At 48.3% G+C, this 16,680-nt stretch overlaps 1 protein-coding gene across 3 annotated transcripts in view; it reads right to left on the reverse strand.

Annotated features, from left to right (window-relative positions):
• The window catches only part of KCNN1 (potassium calcium-activated channel subfamily N member 1), a 79,442-nt gene that overhangs the window by 11,803 nt on the left and 50,959 nt on the right, over positions 1 to 16,680 (reverse strand). For all 3 annotated transcript variants that reach the window (XR_014543342.1, XM_083594672.1, XM_083594673.1), the window contains exons 4-5: positions 14,390 to 14,808; positions 598 to 739 (exon numbers count right to left, since the gene is read on the reverse strand). Coding sequence is in view for 2 of the 3 variants with exons in the window: in XM_083594672.1 (XP_083450798.1) it covers positions 598 to 739; positions 14,390 to 14,808 (561 nt within the window). In the remaining variant the exon portion in view is untranslated. The remainder of the gene's footprint in view (positions 1 to 597; positions 740 to 14,389; positions 14,809 to 16,680) is intronic.

Consider the following 16,680-nt stretch of genomic DNA (forward strand, 5'->3'; position numbering starts at 1 on the left):
TCCGGAGGTCCGTTCTTAACCTGAAACTGTTCTTAACCTGAGGTACCACTTTAGCTAGTGGGGCCTCCTGCTGCCGCCGCGCAATTTCTGTTCTCATCCTGAAGCAAGGTTCTTAACCCAAGGTACTATTTCTGGGTTAGCGGAGTCTGTAACCTGAAGCGTCTGTAACCTGAAGCATCTGTAACCCGAGGTACCACTGTATATCTAATTACAGGTCAGTGTCAATCCAGCCTCAGTTTGCAACTTCTTGAGAAAAACCCTGGAGAGGATTTAGATGGTTGCAACTGCCTCATTGGGGTAAGATCTACTGGGAACAGCTGCTTGGGTCACCAAGCCTGCGCTGTTTAGAATAAAGAGTTAACTTCACAGACACCATGTTGCTGTTGTTTTAAATCGCTGACCTACACCTGAAATTAAAGCAAGGCAGTCTCTGAAAGGCAATCTGAAATGCATGGCATGAAAGGAAAGAGGTACAGGGAGGGAAGAGGAAAAAAGAAGACTTATAAGCTGAAAGGCAGAACACACAGGGAAGGAAGAGCAGGGAAATGTAAGAAACAAAGGGTAATCTGTGCATCAGCAGGAAAGATGGTACCTTACCATAATCCCAGTGAGCAGGCAGACTCCTTTCCCACAATAAGTGTGCGGGACCATGTCCCCGTAGCCGATGGAGAGGAAGGTGATGGAGATCAACCACATGGCCCCCAGGAAATTGCTGGTCACGTCTTGCTTGTCATGGTATCTGGGCCGAAAGAGAGTAAAAGGAGAGGGGGGGAAGTCTCCATCAAAACCTTCTTGGCTTCTTCCCCTTCCGCCCTAGGCCTGCCCCACACATAACCGGAGTGGGTGAGGGTGGGGCTACTGTAGGACCACCCCCCCCACGTGCCCAATCTCTGCCCACTGCAGGCTGCCACAGAAGATGGAAGAGTTTTGCACTGGACTGGGTGTATTTCAGTTGTAAATTGCCGCCTTAAATGTGGATCCAAAATGGATCAGAACTTGTTGATTTTGGTTTCTCATTTTAAATTCAGTTCTCCTCATCTGCCCAGCGATAGATGTATATCCTCGTGAAAGCTGGGCAGCATTTCTGCTGCAAATTTCTCCCAATATACAAATGTTTGCATGAGGTTTGACTAACAGATGCATTTTCTTGCAAAGCAACGTTTTGTAATATGATAGGGCGGCAGGTTGTTTTCACCAGTGCATGCACCGCAAAGCACACACTGCCCTCATTTTTTTTTGCACACAATATTCAGTTAGACAACTGCATTGCAAAATTCAGATAAGGGCAATTCCTGCCCTCCCCATTTGAAGGACAGCTGTTATTTCACATTGCATATTTGCTCCAGGACTGTGAATGAAGCATTGATCTTAGCCAACAGCGGTTTGGAAATTCAGTTTTGCAGACCTGGGGAATCCCTTTCCTGCCCATATTTTGCACTGATTCTAAATATGGCTTCTCATTCCATCCCTGTGGCAGCCTTGGAGCATTAACAGCACAATTCAAAGTGTCCATTCCTGCATTCTCAAAGCTGTGGTTGCAAGATTGCTCTCTGGGTTTCCAAGCAGAGAACTCCATCGGATGAACACCCGCTAACTTTTTTTTTTTGCAGCTCAAAGACTGAAGGGTTTTGTTTGTTTCATAAAAAAAATAAGTCAAGATTCCTCTTTGGTTACAACACTGCTTTTCCCCCAAACAGTATGTTTGATTCTTTTACTTCCATTCTCTTTGAAGCTGGATCCTTTGCAAGTTTACTCGGAAGAAAGTCCTACTGTTCCTCCTCCTCCTCCTCAAAATACTGTTTCCCTAAGCCTTTTCAATCTGTGTCACCATACGCAAGGGAATACAGTGGTACCTCAGGTTAAGTACTTAATTCGTTCCAGAGGTCCGTTCTTAACCTGAAACTGTTCTTAACTTGAAGCACCACTTTAGCTAATGGGGCCTCCTGCTGCCGCCGCGCCGCCGGAGCCCGATTTCTGTTCTTATCCTGAAGCAAAGTTCTTAACCTGAAGCACTATTTCTGGGTTAGCGGAGTGTGTAACCGGAAGCGTATGTAACCCGAGGTATCACTGTATTCCATAAGAAGGGTCTCAGCTAGGAATAATATTATTAATAATAATAATGCTGTATTGTTTTTAACACTCAATTGGAAGCTGCCCAGAGTGGCTGGGGAAACTCAGCCAGATGGGCGGGGTATAAATAATATATTATTATTATTATTATTATTATTATTATTATTATTATTATTATTATTACCTGTTGGATCAGGCCAGTGGCCCACCAGCATCCTGTTCTCACAGTGGCCAACCAGATTCCCCAATGAGAAGTCTGTAAGCAGGATCCTAGCACCAGATCTGTCTTCCTTCCTGCAGTTTCTGGCATTCAGAAGCATCACTGCCCGCAGAGCATAGTGGTCCTGGCTAGTAGCCCTCGATAGCCCCCCCCTCCATGGATCTGTCCAATCCTCTTTTAAAGCCATCCAAGTTGATGGCCGTCACTGCCTCCTGTGGCAGGGAGTTCCAGAGGTTAACTGCACTGCGTGAATAAGTTCTCCATCGTTCCTGTCCTGGGTGTCCCAACATTCAGCTCCATCACGTCCCCACAAGGTCAAGTGATCTTTACAGATGTCATCGTATATATCTCATCACAATCAAGCCAGGATTGCTGGTGGGGGTGTGAGCTCTGAGGAATATACCCCCCATCTTTAGCGGAAATGCCTTCGGGTCTCATTATTCTGGTCCCCTAAAATACCAAGAGGGACGCGGGTGGCGCTGTGGTTAAACCACAGAGCCTAGGACTTGCTGATCAGAAGGTTGGCAGTTTGAATCCCCACAACAGGGTGAGCTCCCATTGCTCGGTCCCAGCTTCTGCCAACCTAGCAGTTCAAAAGCACATCAAAGTGCAAGTAGATAAATAGGTCCAGTCGTGGCCGACTCTGGGGTTGCGGCGCTCATCTCACTTTATTGGCCGTGGGAGCCAGCGTACAGCTTCCGGGTCATGTGGCCAGCAGGACTAAGCCGCTTCTGGCGAACCAGAGCAGCGCACGGAAACGCCATTTACCTTCCTGTCGGAGTGGTACCTATTTATCTACTTGCACTTTGACGTGCTTTTGAACTGCTAGGTTGGCAGGAGCTGGGACTGAGCAACGGGAGCTCACCCCATCGCGGGGATTTGAACCACCGACCTTCTGATCAGCAAGTCCTAGGCTCTGTGGTTTAACCCACAGTGCCACCCGTGTCCCGCCACCCGCGTTTTTCACCTACCTCGTAGCAAATCGTCACAACTTTTCGGGTATTGGCGGTTAGGCATTGGAATATGTTTGTGTATTGGAGGGCAGGGTGTGGCCATCGCCTACCCCTCCACTTTTTGGGTATTCTGTTAAAGGAATCCGGTGGTCGTGGATCCTGTCCGGCGCCCTTGTTGGTGGCTAGGGCCATGGCACGACCCCCGGTGACATCAGGGGAAGCTTACTGTTGTATTTGCATCACCAGGCTCCTCCTACTGGTGGTTAACCCTTGTTAGACTCACCCCTCCCTGAGGGGGTGGAGTCACGCTCCGCTGTTTTATCCAATGCCTAAGCCAATACCGGGACGTGGGTGGCACTGTGGGTTAAACCACAGAGCCTAGGACTTGCCGATCTGAATGTCGGCGGTTCGAATCCCCGCGACGGGATGAGCTCCCGTTGCTCGGTTCCTGCTCCTGCCAACCTAGCAGTTCAAAAGCACGTCAAAGTGCAAGTAAATAAATAGGTACCACTCCGGCGGGAAGGTAAACAGCGTTTCCGTGCGCTGCTCTGACTCACCAGAAGCGGCTTAGTCATGCTGGCCACGTGACCCGGAAGCTGTACGCCGGCTCCCTCGGCCAATAAAGCGAGATGAGCGCCGCAACCCCAGAGTTGGTCACGACTGGACCTAATGGTCAGGGGTCCCTTTACCTTTAACTGCCAATGCCACTCACATGATGTAATCAATAAAGTTGTGGCCTTTTTTAGCCCATTAACCTAATATACTGCATCCTGGTGTCTTTCTTATCCTCAAGCGGGTGGCGGGTCCTCGACTCACAACAGTGGAATCATAGAGATGGAAGGAACCACAAGGGTCAACAGCCAGCAATGCAGGAATCCTTTTGCTGAATCTGGGGCTCGAACTCAAGACCGGAGGTAAAGAGTCTCATGCTTTACCAACTGAGCTATCCTTTGTCGATGGATGGCATGAACACTTGTCACTCTGAAGAGGTTGTGACACGGCTGCAGCTAGGATTTTAGGAGCCCAGGAATGGAAAAACCTCAAAAAATATGCATTTGGCTGTGTGGTATATAAGAACTTATGGACTTTAGCTACTGGGGGTGGGGTGGGGAATACATGCAAACTGTGTGTTTCTTTTGGAAGATCCAGAATGCTTTTAGGTCAAGCTGAAATGCGTGCAAAGGAAGGCAAACAAGATGATCAAGGGTCTAGAAACCAAACCTTATGAGGAGCAGCTGGGGATGTTTAGCCTGGAAAAGAGGAGACTGAGAGGAGATAGGAGGTAAAGGGACCCCTGACCATTAGGTCCAGTTGTGGCTGACTCTGGGGTTGTGGCGCTCATCTCACTTTATTGGCCGAGGGAGCCGGCGTACAGCTTCCGGGTCATGTGGCCAGCAGGACTAAGCCACTTCTGGAGAACCAGAGCAGCGCATGGAAACGCCGTTTACCTTCCCGCCGGAGTGGTACCTATTGATCTACTTGCACTTTGACATGCTTTCGAACTGCTAGGTTGGCAGGAGCAGGGACCGAGCAATGGGAGCTCACCCCATTGCGGGGATTCGAACCACCAACCTTCTGATCGGCAAGTCCTAGGCTCTGTGATTTAACCCACAGTGCCACCCACGTCCCAAGGGATAGGATACCCATCTTTAAATATCTGAAGGGCTGTCACATGGATGATGGACCAAGCTTGTTTTCTCCTGCTCCAGGGTAGGACTTGAACCCATGGCTTCAAGTTACAAGAAAGGAGATTCTGACTAAACATCAGGAAGAACTTTCCGGCAGTTTAAGAGTCATTTTACAGTGGAATGGTCTCCCTCTGGAGATTATGGGGTCTCCTTCCTTGGAGGTTTTTAAGCAGAGGTTGGAAGGCCATCTGCCAGGGATGATTAAGCTGAGATTCCTGCATTGCAGGGGGTTCGCCTAGATGACCCTTGGGGTTCCCTTCCAGCTTTACAATTTTAAGATTCTGCGATGTAACACTTCTGGGTTGTTAAGAAAGGCTGTTTTGTTTTGTTTCAACCAGCGGCCAATCCCGAGCAAATAGACCCACAAGCCAGAAAGGAAAAAGCGGAAAACCCCCCTGTGAATATTTGTAGGGTCCTGGGGGAACAGGGAAATGTCAACAACGCTTTGCAAAAGAAAGAAAGAAAGAAAAGGGCTTTGCAATTTAACGCCCGACTCAAACGCACACAGCAAATTAGCGCTAATGTGAGATGAGTGGAGTGATACCCGCAGAGGGATTTATTCTGCCGAGCTGAGCGTCACTCCTCTCCGGAGACTGGAGGAAAGCGAAGGAGCGTTTAAAGCTGCGCAGATTGGTTTTGAAGAAGCGCTATGGGGGGGATGGGGGAGAGTGTGACTTAATTGCTTGTGGTGCTAATTAGGATTGCTGTTGATTCGCTCGAAGGTGGCGGCGCCTTCAGGGCAGGAGCCCAGGGCTCCTCTCACCAGAGCGGGCAAGGAATGCGCAGGCCTTGCAATGTTGTAGAAATAAGGTTGGTATATTCAGAAGAAATGGGAAATAATGCATCTGTCCTGACCAGACAGAAGGACTGTTTTGGGGGACAGCGGGCGGGCAGGTGTGGGGGCCTCGCTGATTCTGAGTGGGGTAACTGTGTCCCTAAAGGATCAGGTGCACAGCCTGGGTGTCATTTTGGACTCACATCTGTCCATGGAGGCAGAGGTCAATTCTGTGTCCGGGGCAGCTGTCTACCAGCTCCATCTGAGACCCTCCCTGCCTGCTCCCTGTCTCCCAGAGTGGTCCATGTTCTGGTCTTAGCTGTCAACTTTCAGATTTGAAAATAAGGGATCAGCAGCCTCACCTGTCCCGGGGACAGTCTACGGGATATCTAACAATCTGGGATAGCAGCAGAAAGCAGCGGGAAACGGCGCTGGAATAAGGGAATTTCCCGCAAGAAAAGGGAAGGTTGACAGCTATGGTTCTGGTTTTCTCCCTCTTGGACTACTGCCATGCACTCTACGTGGGGCTACCTTTGAAGGTGACTCAGAAACAACAACTAATCCACAATGCAGCAGCTAGACTGGGGACTGGGAATGGCTGCCAGGACCATATAACACTGGTCTTAAAGGATCTTAACTGGCTCCCAGTACATTTCCGAGCACAATTCAAAGTGTTGGTGCTGACCTTTAAAGCCCTGAACAGCCTTGGCCCAGTAGACCTGAAGGAGTGTCTCCACCTCCATTGTCCAGCCTGGACACTGAGGTCCAGCTCCGAGGGCCTTCTGGTGGTTCCCTCCCTGCGAGAAGCGAAGCTACAGGGAACCAGGCAGAGGGCCTTCTCGGTGGTGGCGCCCACCCTGTGGAACGCCCTCCCATCAGATGTCGAGGAAATAAACAACTACCTGACTTTTAGAAGACATCAGAAGGCCACCCTCTATTGGGAAGTTTTAAATGTTTGAACTGCCTTGGCCCCATATGCCTGAAGGAGCGTCTCCATCCCCATTTTTGATGGCTATCCTAGCTGCTCTCAGTCTCATCTTTTCCAGGGTAAACATACCCAAGCTCCTTCAACTGTTCCTCATAAGGCTTCATTTCCGAACCCCTGATCATCTTGGTTGCCCTCCTCTGCACACCTTCCTGCTCATACACACACTGAATTTTTTTTGGGGGGGGGAATATATGAATGTTTAAATTGGTTCTTTAAAAGGATTTTACGAATGTGGCCTAAATTAGAAAGGTCCATTAAGTTCAATGAGTGTGATGAGTCTTTAATACAAGGGAGCCCGGCTGGATCAAACCACCTGGCAATCCAATAGATAACTTCTGATACCCTTGGGGGGAGGGAACAAAACTGGGCTTGCATGCGAAACCTGCTTGTTCCAGCAATTACTATTTGGAGATAGACTATTCCTGAACAAGAAGGTTCTATTTAGACACCGTGGCTACCAGCAGTTGACTCCTCCTCTTCAACAGTCTACCAATTTCCACTAAAATAAGGCCCAAAACTGTGCTCTCTGAGTTTTGAATTGTTAAATTGTACGGCTTTTCCGAAGAGATCAATTCAGCTTGGCAAAATTTTATCTGATCACTTGTGTCTGTAATCAATGCACGAATTGCAGCGCCCCCTGCAAATACCTATCTGCCTGCTGCCCGCCCTGCTTCTATAGCTGACGAAAACAGTGGCCACCCCCACATCTTGTGGCACTGAGTTCCGCAGGTGAACTGTGTGGCCTGAGTAAAAAAAGTTCACGGTTTTCAGTAAAACCCTTCAGTGCGAATCTCTGCAGGCAAAAAAGGAAGGCGGGGGGGGGGAGAGAAGGAAAGGAAAAGAGAGAGAATAACCTCCTCCCCGACCTTGGAAAAGAACTGGCATGGAACGTGGTGGATTTCGGAAGTTGCACTGGAAGTTAGCAGAGAAGAGGGTGCTTTGGAGTGACATGCAGGGAGTAAGACTGGGATAGAGGAATGCAGACATTTGCCCCCAGGAGGGGAAAAAACTAAAGGAACAGAAAGACCCAGACAAGCCTGACTAGGCCAAGCAATGTTAAGAGGAGGAATTTAGGATTGCTGCTTTCTGTCTTTCTGTTCACCTTGCACAGCTAGAGCTGGTGGACCCCCAGACCTCCATCCCCAGCTCTATCCAGCCCTCCTTACCCAGGAAAGGGTAGCGGCGGTTGTGAACCGTTGAACATTTTGCTCGGAGCATCGGAAAAGGATGCGAGGGGTGGCGGGGGAATCTGCAGAGTCGGAAGCGGGGGCCACCCCAGGGTCATCTAGTCCAACCCCGCAAATGCAATGCAGGATGCGCATCGTGGGAAATCTGACTGCTTCCCAGGAAAGGACTTTCAATGGCGCTATGCGGCTTTCGCTAGATCAGCTTTGCTAGCTTGCAAAGATTCGGTTTTATATTGTTCTCAGTTCTATTATAATTTAATTGCTTTTTTCCCCCCAACTGCTATCTCCGATAGATCTTTAGCTTTCTGCATTTTCTCTGCGTTGGTTTTAATTTTGAGTCCCGGTCCCAGGGGAAAAGGTGGGCCATACATAACGATGGTGATGCTTTAGTTGTGATTCCTGCATTGCAGGGGGGTTGGACTAGATGACCCTTGGCGTCCCCCTTCCAATTCTATGATTTGATGATGATGATGATAAACAGGGGTGGCATGATGTAATCCCTGCATTGCAGGGGGGTTGGACTAGATGACCTTTGGAGTCCCCCTTCCAATTCTATGATTCGATGATGGCGATGATAAACAGGGCTGGGAAGATTTAGCTGCCTGGCAGTTCTGTCTGTCCCCCCCCCAACCCCCCAAAATCTGTGATTCCTGCATGGCAGGGGTTGGACTAGATGGCCCTAAGGGTCCCTGCAGTTCTATGGTTCTGTGAAAAGCAGGCATCACTGGGCCAGGAAGGGATGGAAGTCTCCTCTGGCTCTCCTCTGGCAGTGGGTGTGCATGTGCGCTTGAATCACGCAGCCTTCTCGGTTCCCTTCACGGCTGAGTGTGGCCTGACTCACTGCTTCCTCGCACAGAGAAAACCAGGCAGCCCTGAAAAAAATCCAAGGTGCGCTGGCAGAGTTCCTGGTGCTCACAAAAGAGCTTCCGGGGTGCTTCTCCATCTTGGCATCTAAGGGGGTTCTTCCTCAACCACCAGCCACCTGTCCTGCTACTCCCAGAAGAGAACGAGGGTGCGGGAGACAGGGCCACCCCCTCCTCGCTCCCCTCTCAAGGTTGAACGCCTGCCTGGCAGCCGTGATAAATTTCCAGGAAATGACGAGGACTCCTCGGGACAGCTTAAAGGCTGAGGATTTATGGGGGCACCAGCTTTTGTGGACGAAAGCATGTGGGATGAGTTTGGAGGAGGTGGGCAGGAAGGGGGAACTGGGTTTTAGCCAATGTTTGCCATGCTCAGAGTAGGCCCATTGAAATCGAGGGACGTGGCTTCTCTTCCCCTGCGGCAGTTTCCAGAATCTGGTATTCAGGAGCTCAGACACTGGACACAGAACATTGCCAACATGGCAAGGGTTCAGCAATAGCCATCTCCTGCTCTGTGATTTTAGTCTAATCCTCTTTTCATAGACTCATAGGGTTGGAAAGGATGCTGGAATCTCAGCAAAAGCATCCATCACAGATGGCCATCCACCTCTGCCTAAAAGCCGTCAAAGTCAACCACCTCCCAAGGGGAATCTTTCCACTGTTGTACAGCTCTTGCAGCCAGAAAGTTCATCCTGATGTTTAGCTGGAATGTCTTTTCTTGTAACACGAATCCGTTGTTTCAGTCCTACCCTTCAGAGCAGGGGAAAACAAGCTTGTTCCCTCTTCCATGTGACAGCCCTGAAGATATTTGAAGGTGGCCATCATATCTCCTCTCAGTCTTCTCTTTATTGGGCTACATACATTGGGTATAATTCCCTCAACCGTTCCTCATAAGGCTTGGTCTCCAGACCCTTGATCATCTTGGCCACCCTCCTCAGCACACCTCCCAGTTTGCCAACATCCTTCTTAAATTGTGACACCCAGAATTGCACACAGGATTCCAGGTTGTGGGATGTGAAACACAATAGCAGTCAAGTACAATATTCCTATGGGACGCGGGTGGCGCTGTGGGTAAAACCTCAGTGCCTAGGACTTGCCGATCGTATGGTCAGCGGTTCGAATCCCCGCGGCGGGGTGAGCTCCTGTTGCTCGGTCCCTGCTCCTGCCCACCTAGCAGTTCGAAAGCACCCCTAAGTGCAAGTAGATAAATAGGTACCGCTTTATAGCGGGAAGGTAAACGGCGTTTCCGTGTGCTGCGCTGGTGCTGGCTCGCCAGAGCAGCTTCGTCACGCTGGCCACGTGACCCGGAAGTGTCTCTGGACAGCGCTGGCCCCCGGCCTCTTAAGTGAGATGGGCGCACAACCCTGGAGTCGGACACGACTGGCCCGTACGGGCAGGGGTACCTTTACCTTTACCTTTACAATATTCCTAGAGTGAACATGTTTACACATGGGGAGGAATTTTTGTCCAGCCAGCAGGTAAACTTCCTGTTTCCTTCTGGGTTGGGACTGACTTCCTCTGCATGTGACTAGAGGTGGGCGTGACCCCACCTGTGCAGGTAACGACAAAAGCACAGGGCAGGGCAGCCATCTCTTTGACTACATGCATCAAAGAAGCATACGTCTGCTTAGCCAAAGATGCTCAGAGGGACTGTCTCCTGATGAGATAGTTTCCAGGTGTATATTACTTTTCTAAGCTAAGTCTGCCTTCTGGGATCCGATTGTGAACAGAATGTGAGTAAACTCTTTTTACTTTTATAGAAAACTGTGTCGTGTCTTATCTTTTATGAGTGAATAAGGGGGAAATACCAGAACAGTTATTATGGAGGCTTTAGCGAGCCTGAGCAAACGCATCCGTTGTGAGTTTAAACAGGGGAATGTTACTCTGCTAAATTGTGGAACTTGTTAACACAAGTTGGAAAGGCTATAATCAAACAATATATCCTCTCCTGCATCCCTGAACGTTCCCACACAGGTGTGGTCTGACCAAGGCAGAATAGAGCAGTACTGTTTCTTCCCTTGATCTGGACACTTGACTTCTCGTTATACAACCTAGAATAGCATTCACTTTTTTTGCTGCTGTATCACACTGTTCACTCATATTCAGCTTGTGGCCCACTAACACCCCAGATCCTTTCCACAGGTACAGCCAGGAATCCCCCATCCTGTATTTGTGCATCTGTTTCTTCCAGATGGATAATACCTAAGAAATATATCCTCTCTTAGTTTCTTTACCCATCCCTACAGCCAGCCAGGCAAGAACACCCAAGGGAGGGAGCAAAGCAGTGGTGAGTGATTGGAGTGGTCTGAGGAGAGGAGGATGTGGCCTAGAGATTGTCTTGAGGGTCAGACAGAGAGGCATTTATCCCCAGGCCTAAGGTTCACTGCCTTTGCAGTAAAGTTTCCTAAGCTGATTGACATCTATCACTTTCTAGTGTTCTGAAAGGTTTCACCATGATGCAGTTTTGAAGGGAGAGGGTCTGGGACAGATCCTTTATTGCACACATCATAAATGAGGAAGATGGGGACGAAACACTTTAAGTAAATTGCATGTGTGTGCCGCGCAAAATTTGGACGTGAAGGACGACACGGGCAAGATCTTGCATGCATGCATTGTTTCCTCTTGAGAAAGAAGGACGCGTCTTCTAGGAATGCAAACATCTTAAGATGGGAGAGGGGTGGATGGGGAGAATTTTGGAAGATATAAAGCTTTTTGGAGGAGTAAATTCTCTGGACGGGAAGGTTGAGGTGGTGATGTGAAAATAAGGAAGGAAGGAAGGAAGGAAGGATAGACAGACATATGGATGAATGGATAGATGGACAAAGCTTCCTTCCGAAAGCTAGATTAGCTTCGGGATTCTGTTCAAAGTTCGCAACCACCACCAGCACCCAGGGTTTCCTCTACCCCAGGACAGCCCCCCCCACAGACGACACCCCAAACTGCCAATCTCGCAAGCAGCTAATCTTAAATTCTGAGCAAGTCTTGGCCTCCGTGCAAGGGTTGCGTCTACCCGGCTGCTAGCCAATCGGAACTCACAGTTTGTCCCTACGAGAAGCACAGCGGTTTCGAGAGGAGGAAAAACAACAACAACAACAACAGCATGTTATTGAGCATGTTCCAGGCCAGAGGAAAAACAGGGCAAAAGGTCCAGAAAGCAAACGACACACACGAATGGCACAGAGACAAACGCAGTGGGGGGGGGCTGCCGGAAAGTGTGGGGCACCCTCCTAGGTCCGACACAGCCGAGGGGAAAGCCCAGATCTGGCACAGTGAGGGAGGGGTGAATCCATTTCTGTTTCCCTCGATTTCTCCCAAGTCTTAAGCTCAGTTCTCCAGGCATTTGACACCTGAGATGTGTGCTTTCAGGACCTTATTCCTGTGACCATAATCAGATTTAACTGTTTTTAATCAGATGTCAGACAGATAAACAATATATGACTTTTGGAAGACACCTGAAGACAGCCCTGCACAGGGAAGATTTTAATGTTTGAGCTTTTGTTGTGTTTCCAATATTTTGTTGGAGCTGCCCAGAGTGGCTGGAGAACCCCAGTCAGATGTGTGGCATAATAATAATAATAATAATAATAATAATAATAATAATAATAATATTTCTGAATTTTAAATGGCTGGAACCTGCCCTGGAACTTGCTGGTAAAGGGCAGGAAATAAATAAACACTATTAATATACTACTAGTAGTAATAGTTTTGTTTTTATCTTGTTTTTAATGCCCTCATACCAATTTGCCAGTAAAGGGACCCCTGACTGTTAGGTCCAGTCATGACCGACTCTGGGGTTGTGGCGCTCATCATGTGTCCAGCATGACTAAGCCGCTTCTGGCAAACCAGAGCAGTGCACGGAAATGCCATTTACCTTCCCGCCGGAGTGGTACCTATTTATCTACTTGCACTTTGATGTGCTTTCAAACTGCTAGGTTGGAAGGAGCAGCGACCGAGCAACGAGAGCCCACCCTGTCACGGGGATTCGAACTGCCGACCTTCTGATCGGCAAGTCCTAGGCTCTGTGGTTTAACCCACAGCGCCACCTGCGTCCCTAATTTGCCAGTACTCTAGTATAAGGAGAAATTTGCACTAGAATTTGCCAGTACTCTAGTGCAAATTTCTCCTTATACACATTTTCTTAAATGCAATTTTTGCCTGATCCACAAAAGTTTTTGAGAGGACTTTCCTGCAATATTAATGAATCTTATTTATTATTTTCACTAACTTTTTCTTTTTTCCCTTTTGCATGCATTACTTGGCTGGAGAGCTTCACTGCAAAACTGCGATAAGTGCAAATTTTGAAGGATAGTTCTGTGCACATGTTTGCTTACTGTTTCCGAAAGGATGAATTAGATGAATTAGATATAGGCTTGCATTACAGCACCAAAATTCCTCCTCTGACCCGCTGTTACTGTGTGCATTTGAAAATAGGCTGAATATATTGAAATGTGCCAAATTCACCTTTGCTTCCATCCGACAGCGTTGCCTGCTATTTTTGAACAGCATCACAAATTTTAATCTATGGGACAAACTTTGTGGGGGGTTTGGGGGGCCTTTCCTATAGTTGTATTGCTTTAAACTGTTTTTAATATTGCATTTTAATATTACTGTTGTGTATTAATTGTTATAACCTGCCCTGGGACCTTAGGGAGAAGGGTGGTAATAAATTGATATATGATGAGATAATAAAAAATGTTTGATTATACCAAAACAACAACCCTGAAGCTTTTTTTCTGGAGATTATAGGGACAGAATTTCCCCCCCAAAAAGATGGTTGAGTTGTTTATGTAGGTAACTACAGCAGCTAGGATTCTTTATGCACAGAAATGGAAAGATGAAGAAGTTCCCACCGAAGAAAAATGGATATGAAAAGTGATGGACTGTGATGAATCAGTAAAGCCAACAGCTAAAATAAGAGAACTTAATGACAACTGCCTTATGGAATTATAGAAGCATTTTCCAGGCTATTCAAAGAAATATTATAATTCAATGAATTCGTGAGCAGGATTTGAACTATGAGCAACAGAAATAATTAGACATGATTGTATTATGGTTAGGATATAAAAGATGCAGTAATGAGATAGAATAGAAAACCCCCTACAGAAAATGGAATGCAATGTTGATAAAACAAAAGGAAAAATTAATTTGCATTGGAACTTTACATGAAATTTGTGGACATTTAATATTATACACACACTGTGTCTACTCCTACTACTAATGATAGTGGTATTATTATTATATTTTGCTTGTGATAATGCAGGTCTTTGAGTGAATTAATGTCTTATTATCCCTTTGCAGCCACGCTGCATCTTTGTACTTCCAGGCTGTAATGCGTTGTGGTTTGCATTTTTTAGTCTTCGTTATTCCACATGGCCTTTTTTCTTTTTTGATATGCTTGCACTTGGGATTTTTGGGTTAACAAATCAGTAAAAAGCGAAAGGAAGGGGGGGGGGAATGATGGGATATCTCCATCCTGGAGAAAGCGGAGAGACTCGAACTCAGCACCAAGCAAACCCAACGAGCTCAACGGGTGCATGAACCTGGTTTTCCCCTCGGCTGCGAAAGGGGGCACCAAAGACCCCCTCAGCAAGTGCCATCCTTTCCCCTGCTATGCCCTCCTCGGCGGGAGTAGAAGAACCGGGACTTACCTCTCGCACACACGGACCGTCCAGGCGGCGATAATCCAGGAGGAGATACTGAAGACCAGGAGGACCGTCCCGGGGCAGATGGTCATGAGGGTCTTCATGACGAAGCGGGTGTTGAAGTTGATCTTGTTGAGGGCCCCAATGCTCCGCGACGAGGCGTCGGTGAAGAGTTTGCTGTGGAGGAGCATGACCCGCCCGATCAGGTAGAGGCGTAGGAACATTGGGATGGAGAGGATGATGTCCACGTCGGTGTTGGCCTCCGAGGTGGCGTACGTGAACGCCAGGCGGGTCGTCCACGTGAAGAAGTACTGGCCCGGGATGGGATGGATGGCGCAGACCAGGAGCTCCAAGGTGATGAAGAAGATGCGCTCGTAGGTCATGGCGATGCGCCAGTCGTCCGCACCGTTGTCCACCATGAACAGCTGTGAAAAGGGAGGGACAGCGTTCAGGCCAGGTTTGTGGGTACAGAAACCGCACACCCGCCATGGTCCAAAACTAGGAGGGTGGGCACTTACTTGGCAAGGGCACTTCACAGTCAAAGGAATGTGCATGGCAGGTAACCAATTCTTGATCTTACTTAATGGTGGCTCTTGAGTCTTTTATACATTTTATGTGTTTAATAGGTATTGATTAGCAAAGTTTTGTTGGATTTTTGCTTCTCCCTCTTACGATTCTATTGTCTAACAAAGAAATAGGGTAAAGGACCCCTGGACGGTTAAGTCCAGTGAAAGGCGATTATGGGGTTGCAGTGCTCATCCCGCTTTCAGGCTGAGGGAGCCGGCGTTTGTCCACAGACAACTTTCCTGGTCATGAGGCCAACATGACTAAACTGATTCTGGTGCAATGGGACACCATGACGGAAACCAGTTGCACGGAAACGCCGTTTACCTTCCCGCCACAGTGGTACCTATTTATCTACTTGCACTGGCGTGCTTTTGAACTGCTAGGTTGGCAGGAGCTGGGACAGAGCAATGGGAGCTCATCCTGTCACGGGGATTCGAACTGCCGACTTTCTGATCAGCAAGGCCAAGAGGCTCAGTGGTTTGGACCACAGCGTCACCTGCATCTAAATTGTCTAAATTATACCAATATAGGCTGAATTAAGAAGAAGAAGAAGAAGAAGAAGAAGAAGAAGAAGAAGAAGAAGAAGACCAACAACAACAACAGATGATAGATAGATGTTAAATAGATATCCCCCCCCCAAGAGTGACACTTACAATTTTGTGGTTCGGATTGAGGAGCATGGGCATCTCCCAACCTTTTCCTGCCACTCCCCCCAAAATATTAATAACTGCAAGACACCATTCTCTTCTTTCTATGCGGTTGAGACGCTCACATTCATCACAATCTCATTGATTTGTTTGTTAAGGGCGCAATCCTTCCACTATTAACCTGGGAGTGAGACCCATTGAATTCCGAGGGATGTACACCTGAGCAGGTGTGGAAAGGATGGAGCCGTAAATCAGGGCAGGACTGGGAACGGATGGATGATCAGCTCACCTAAAATACCCTTTAACAGGTCTGGTCGTGCAAATTTTGGACACGCAGAAGCATGAAACTCAAGGGATTTTAAGAGCGCAAACAGAAACCGAGATGGAATAATATTGTTCAGTGTGTGTGGTTTTCGAGGTCTGCCTGACACCTCAGAACGTTGAGTTTCATCGAGTGCAGAGTTGTGCTCTCTCCATCTATCAGTGAAGGGCAGAGCAAGGTCAAAGACCCTCTCAGCCTTTGACCCAGGATCTGTTCATTCCAGAGCCCACCTTGAAAATGTCCTCCTCTTCTGCCTCACCTCTGCAGGGCTGAGGGTCATTTCCTCCGTCCTCTGACGCAGCCCATAAAAACATTTTAATGGGAAAACTCTCCCTGCTGTTCAGCGGCGGGTGCTAGATGCCTGTGAGGTGTCACAAGCGGGCGCCTCTCCGTTCAGCGACGGCACTGGCGCCAGCTGGGGCTGCTCAACTGAATAATGGCTCCAGGCTGCAGCAGCCCCAAAGTCAGACCTGCCCCATCTGTTCCTCGTTCAGCAGAAACAGCAGCAGCACCCAATGCAAAACCCTCCCGAATTGCTCCCACCTATGGACAAGACATTCCATCTCTGTTATACCTTCTTGGTTTCTCCCATTCCAGACCCTCCCAGTGTCCCTATTTTCCAAGGACAGTCCCAGATTTTCAGAAGCCATCCCGGTTTCGGATTTGATCCTGGAATGTCCCCGTTTTCCTTAATGGTAAAGGGATCCCTGACCATTAGGTCCAGTCGTGGCCGACTCTGGGGTTGCGGCGCTCATCTTGCT

Source organism: Podarcis filfolensis, assembly GCF_964270895.1.
Source record: "Podarcis filfolensis genome assembly, chromosome: 18".
NCBI lineage: Eukaryota > Metazoa > Chordata > Lepidosauria > Squamata > Lacertidae > Podarcis > Podarcis filfolensis.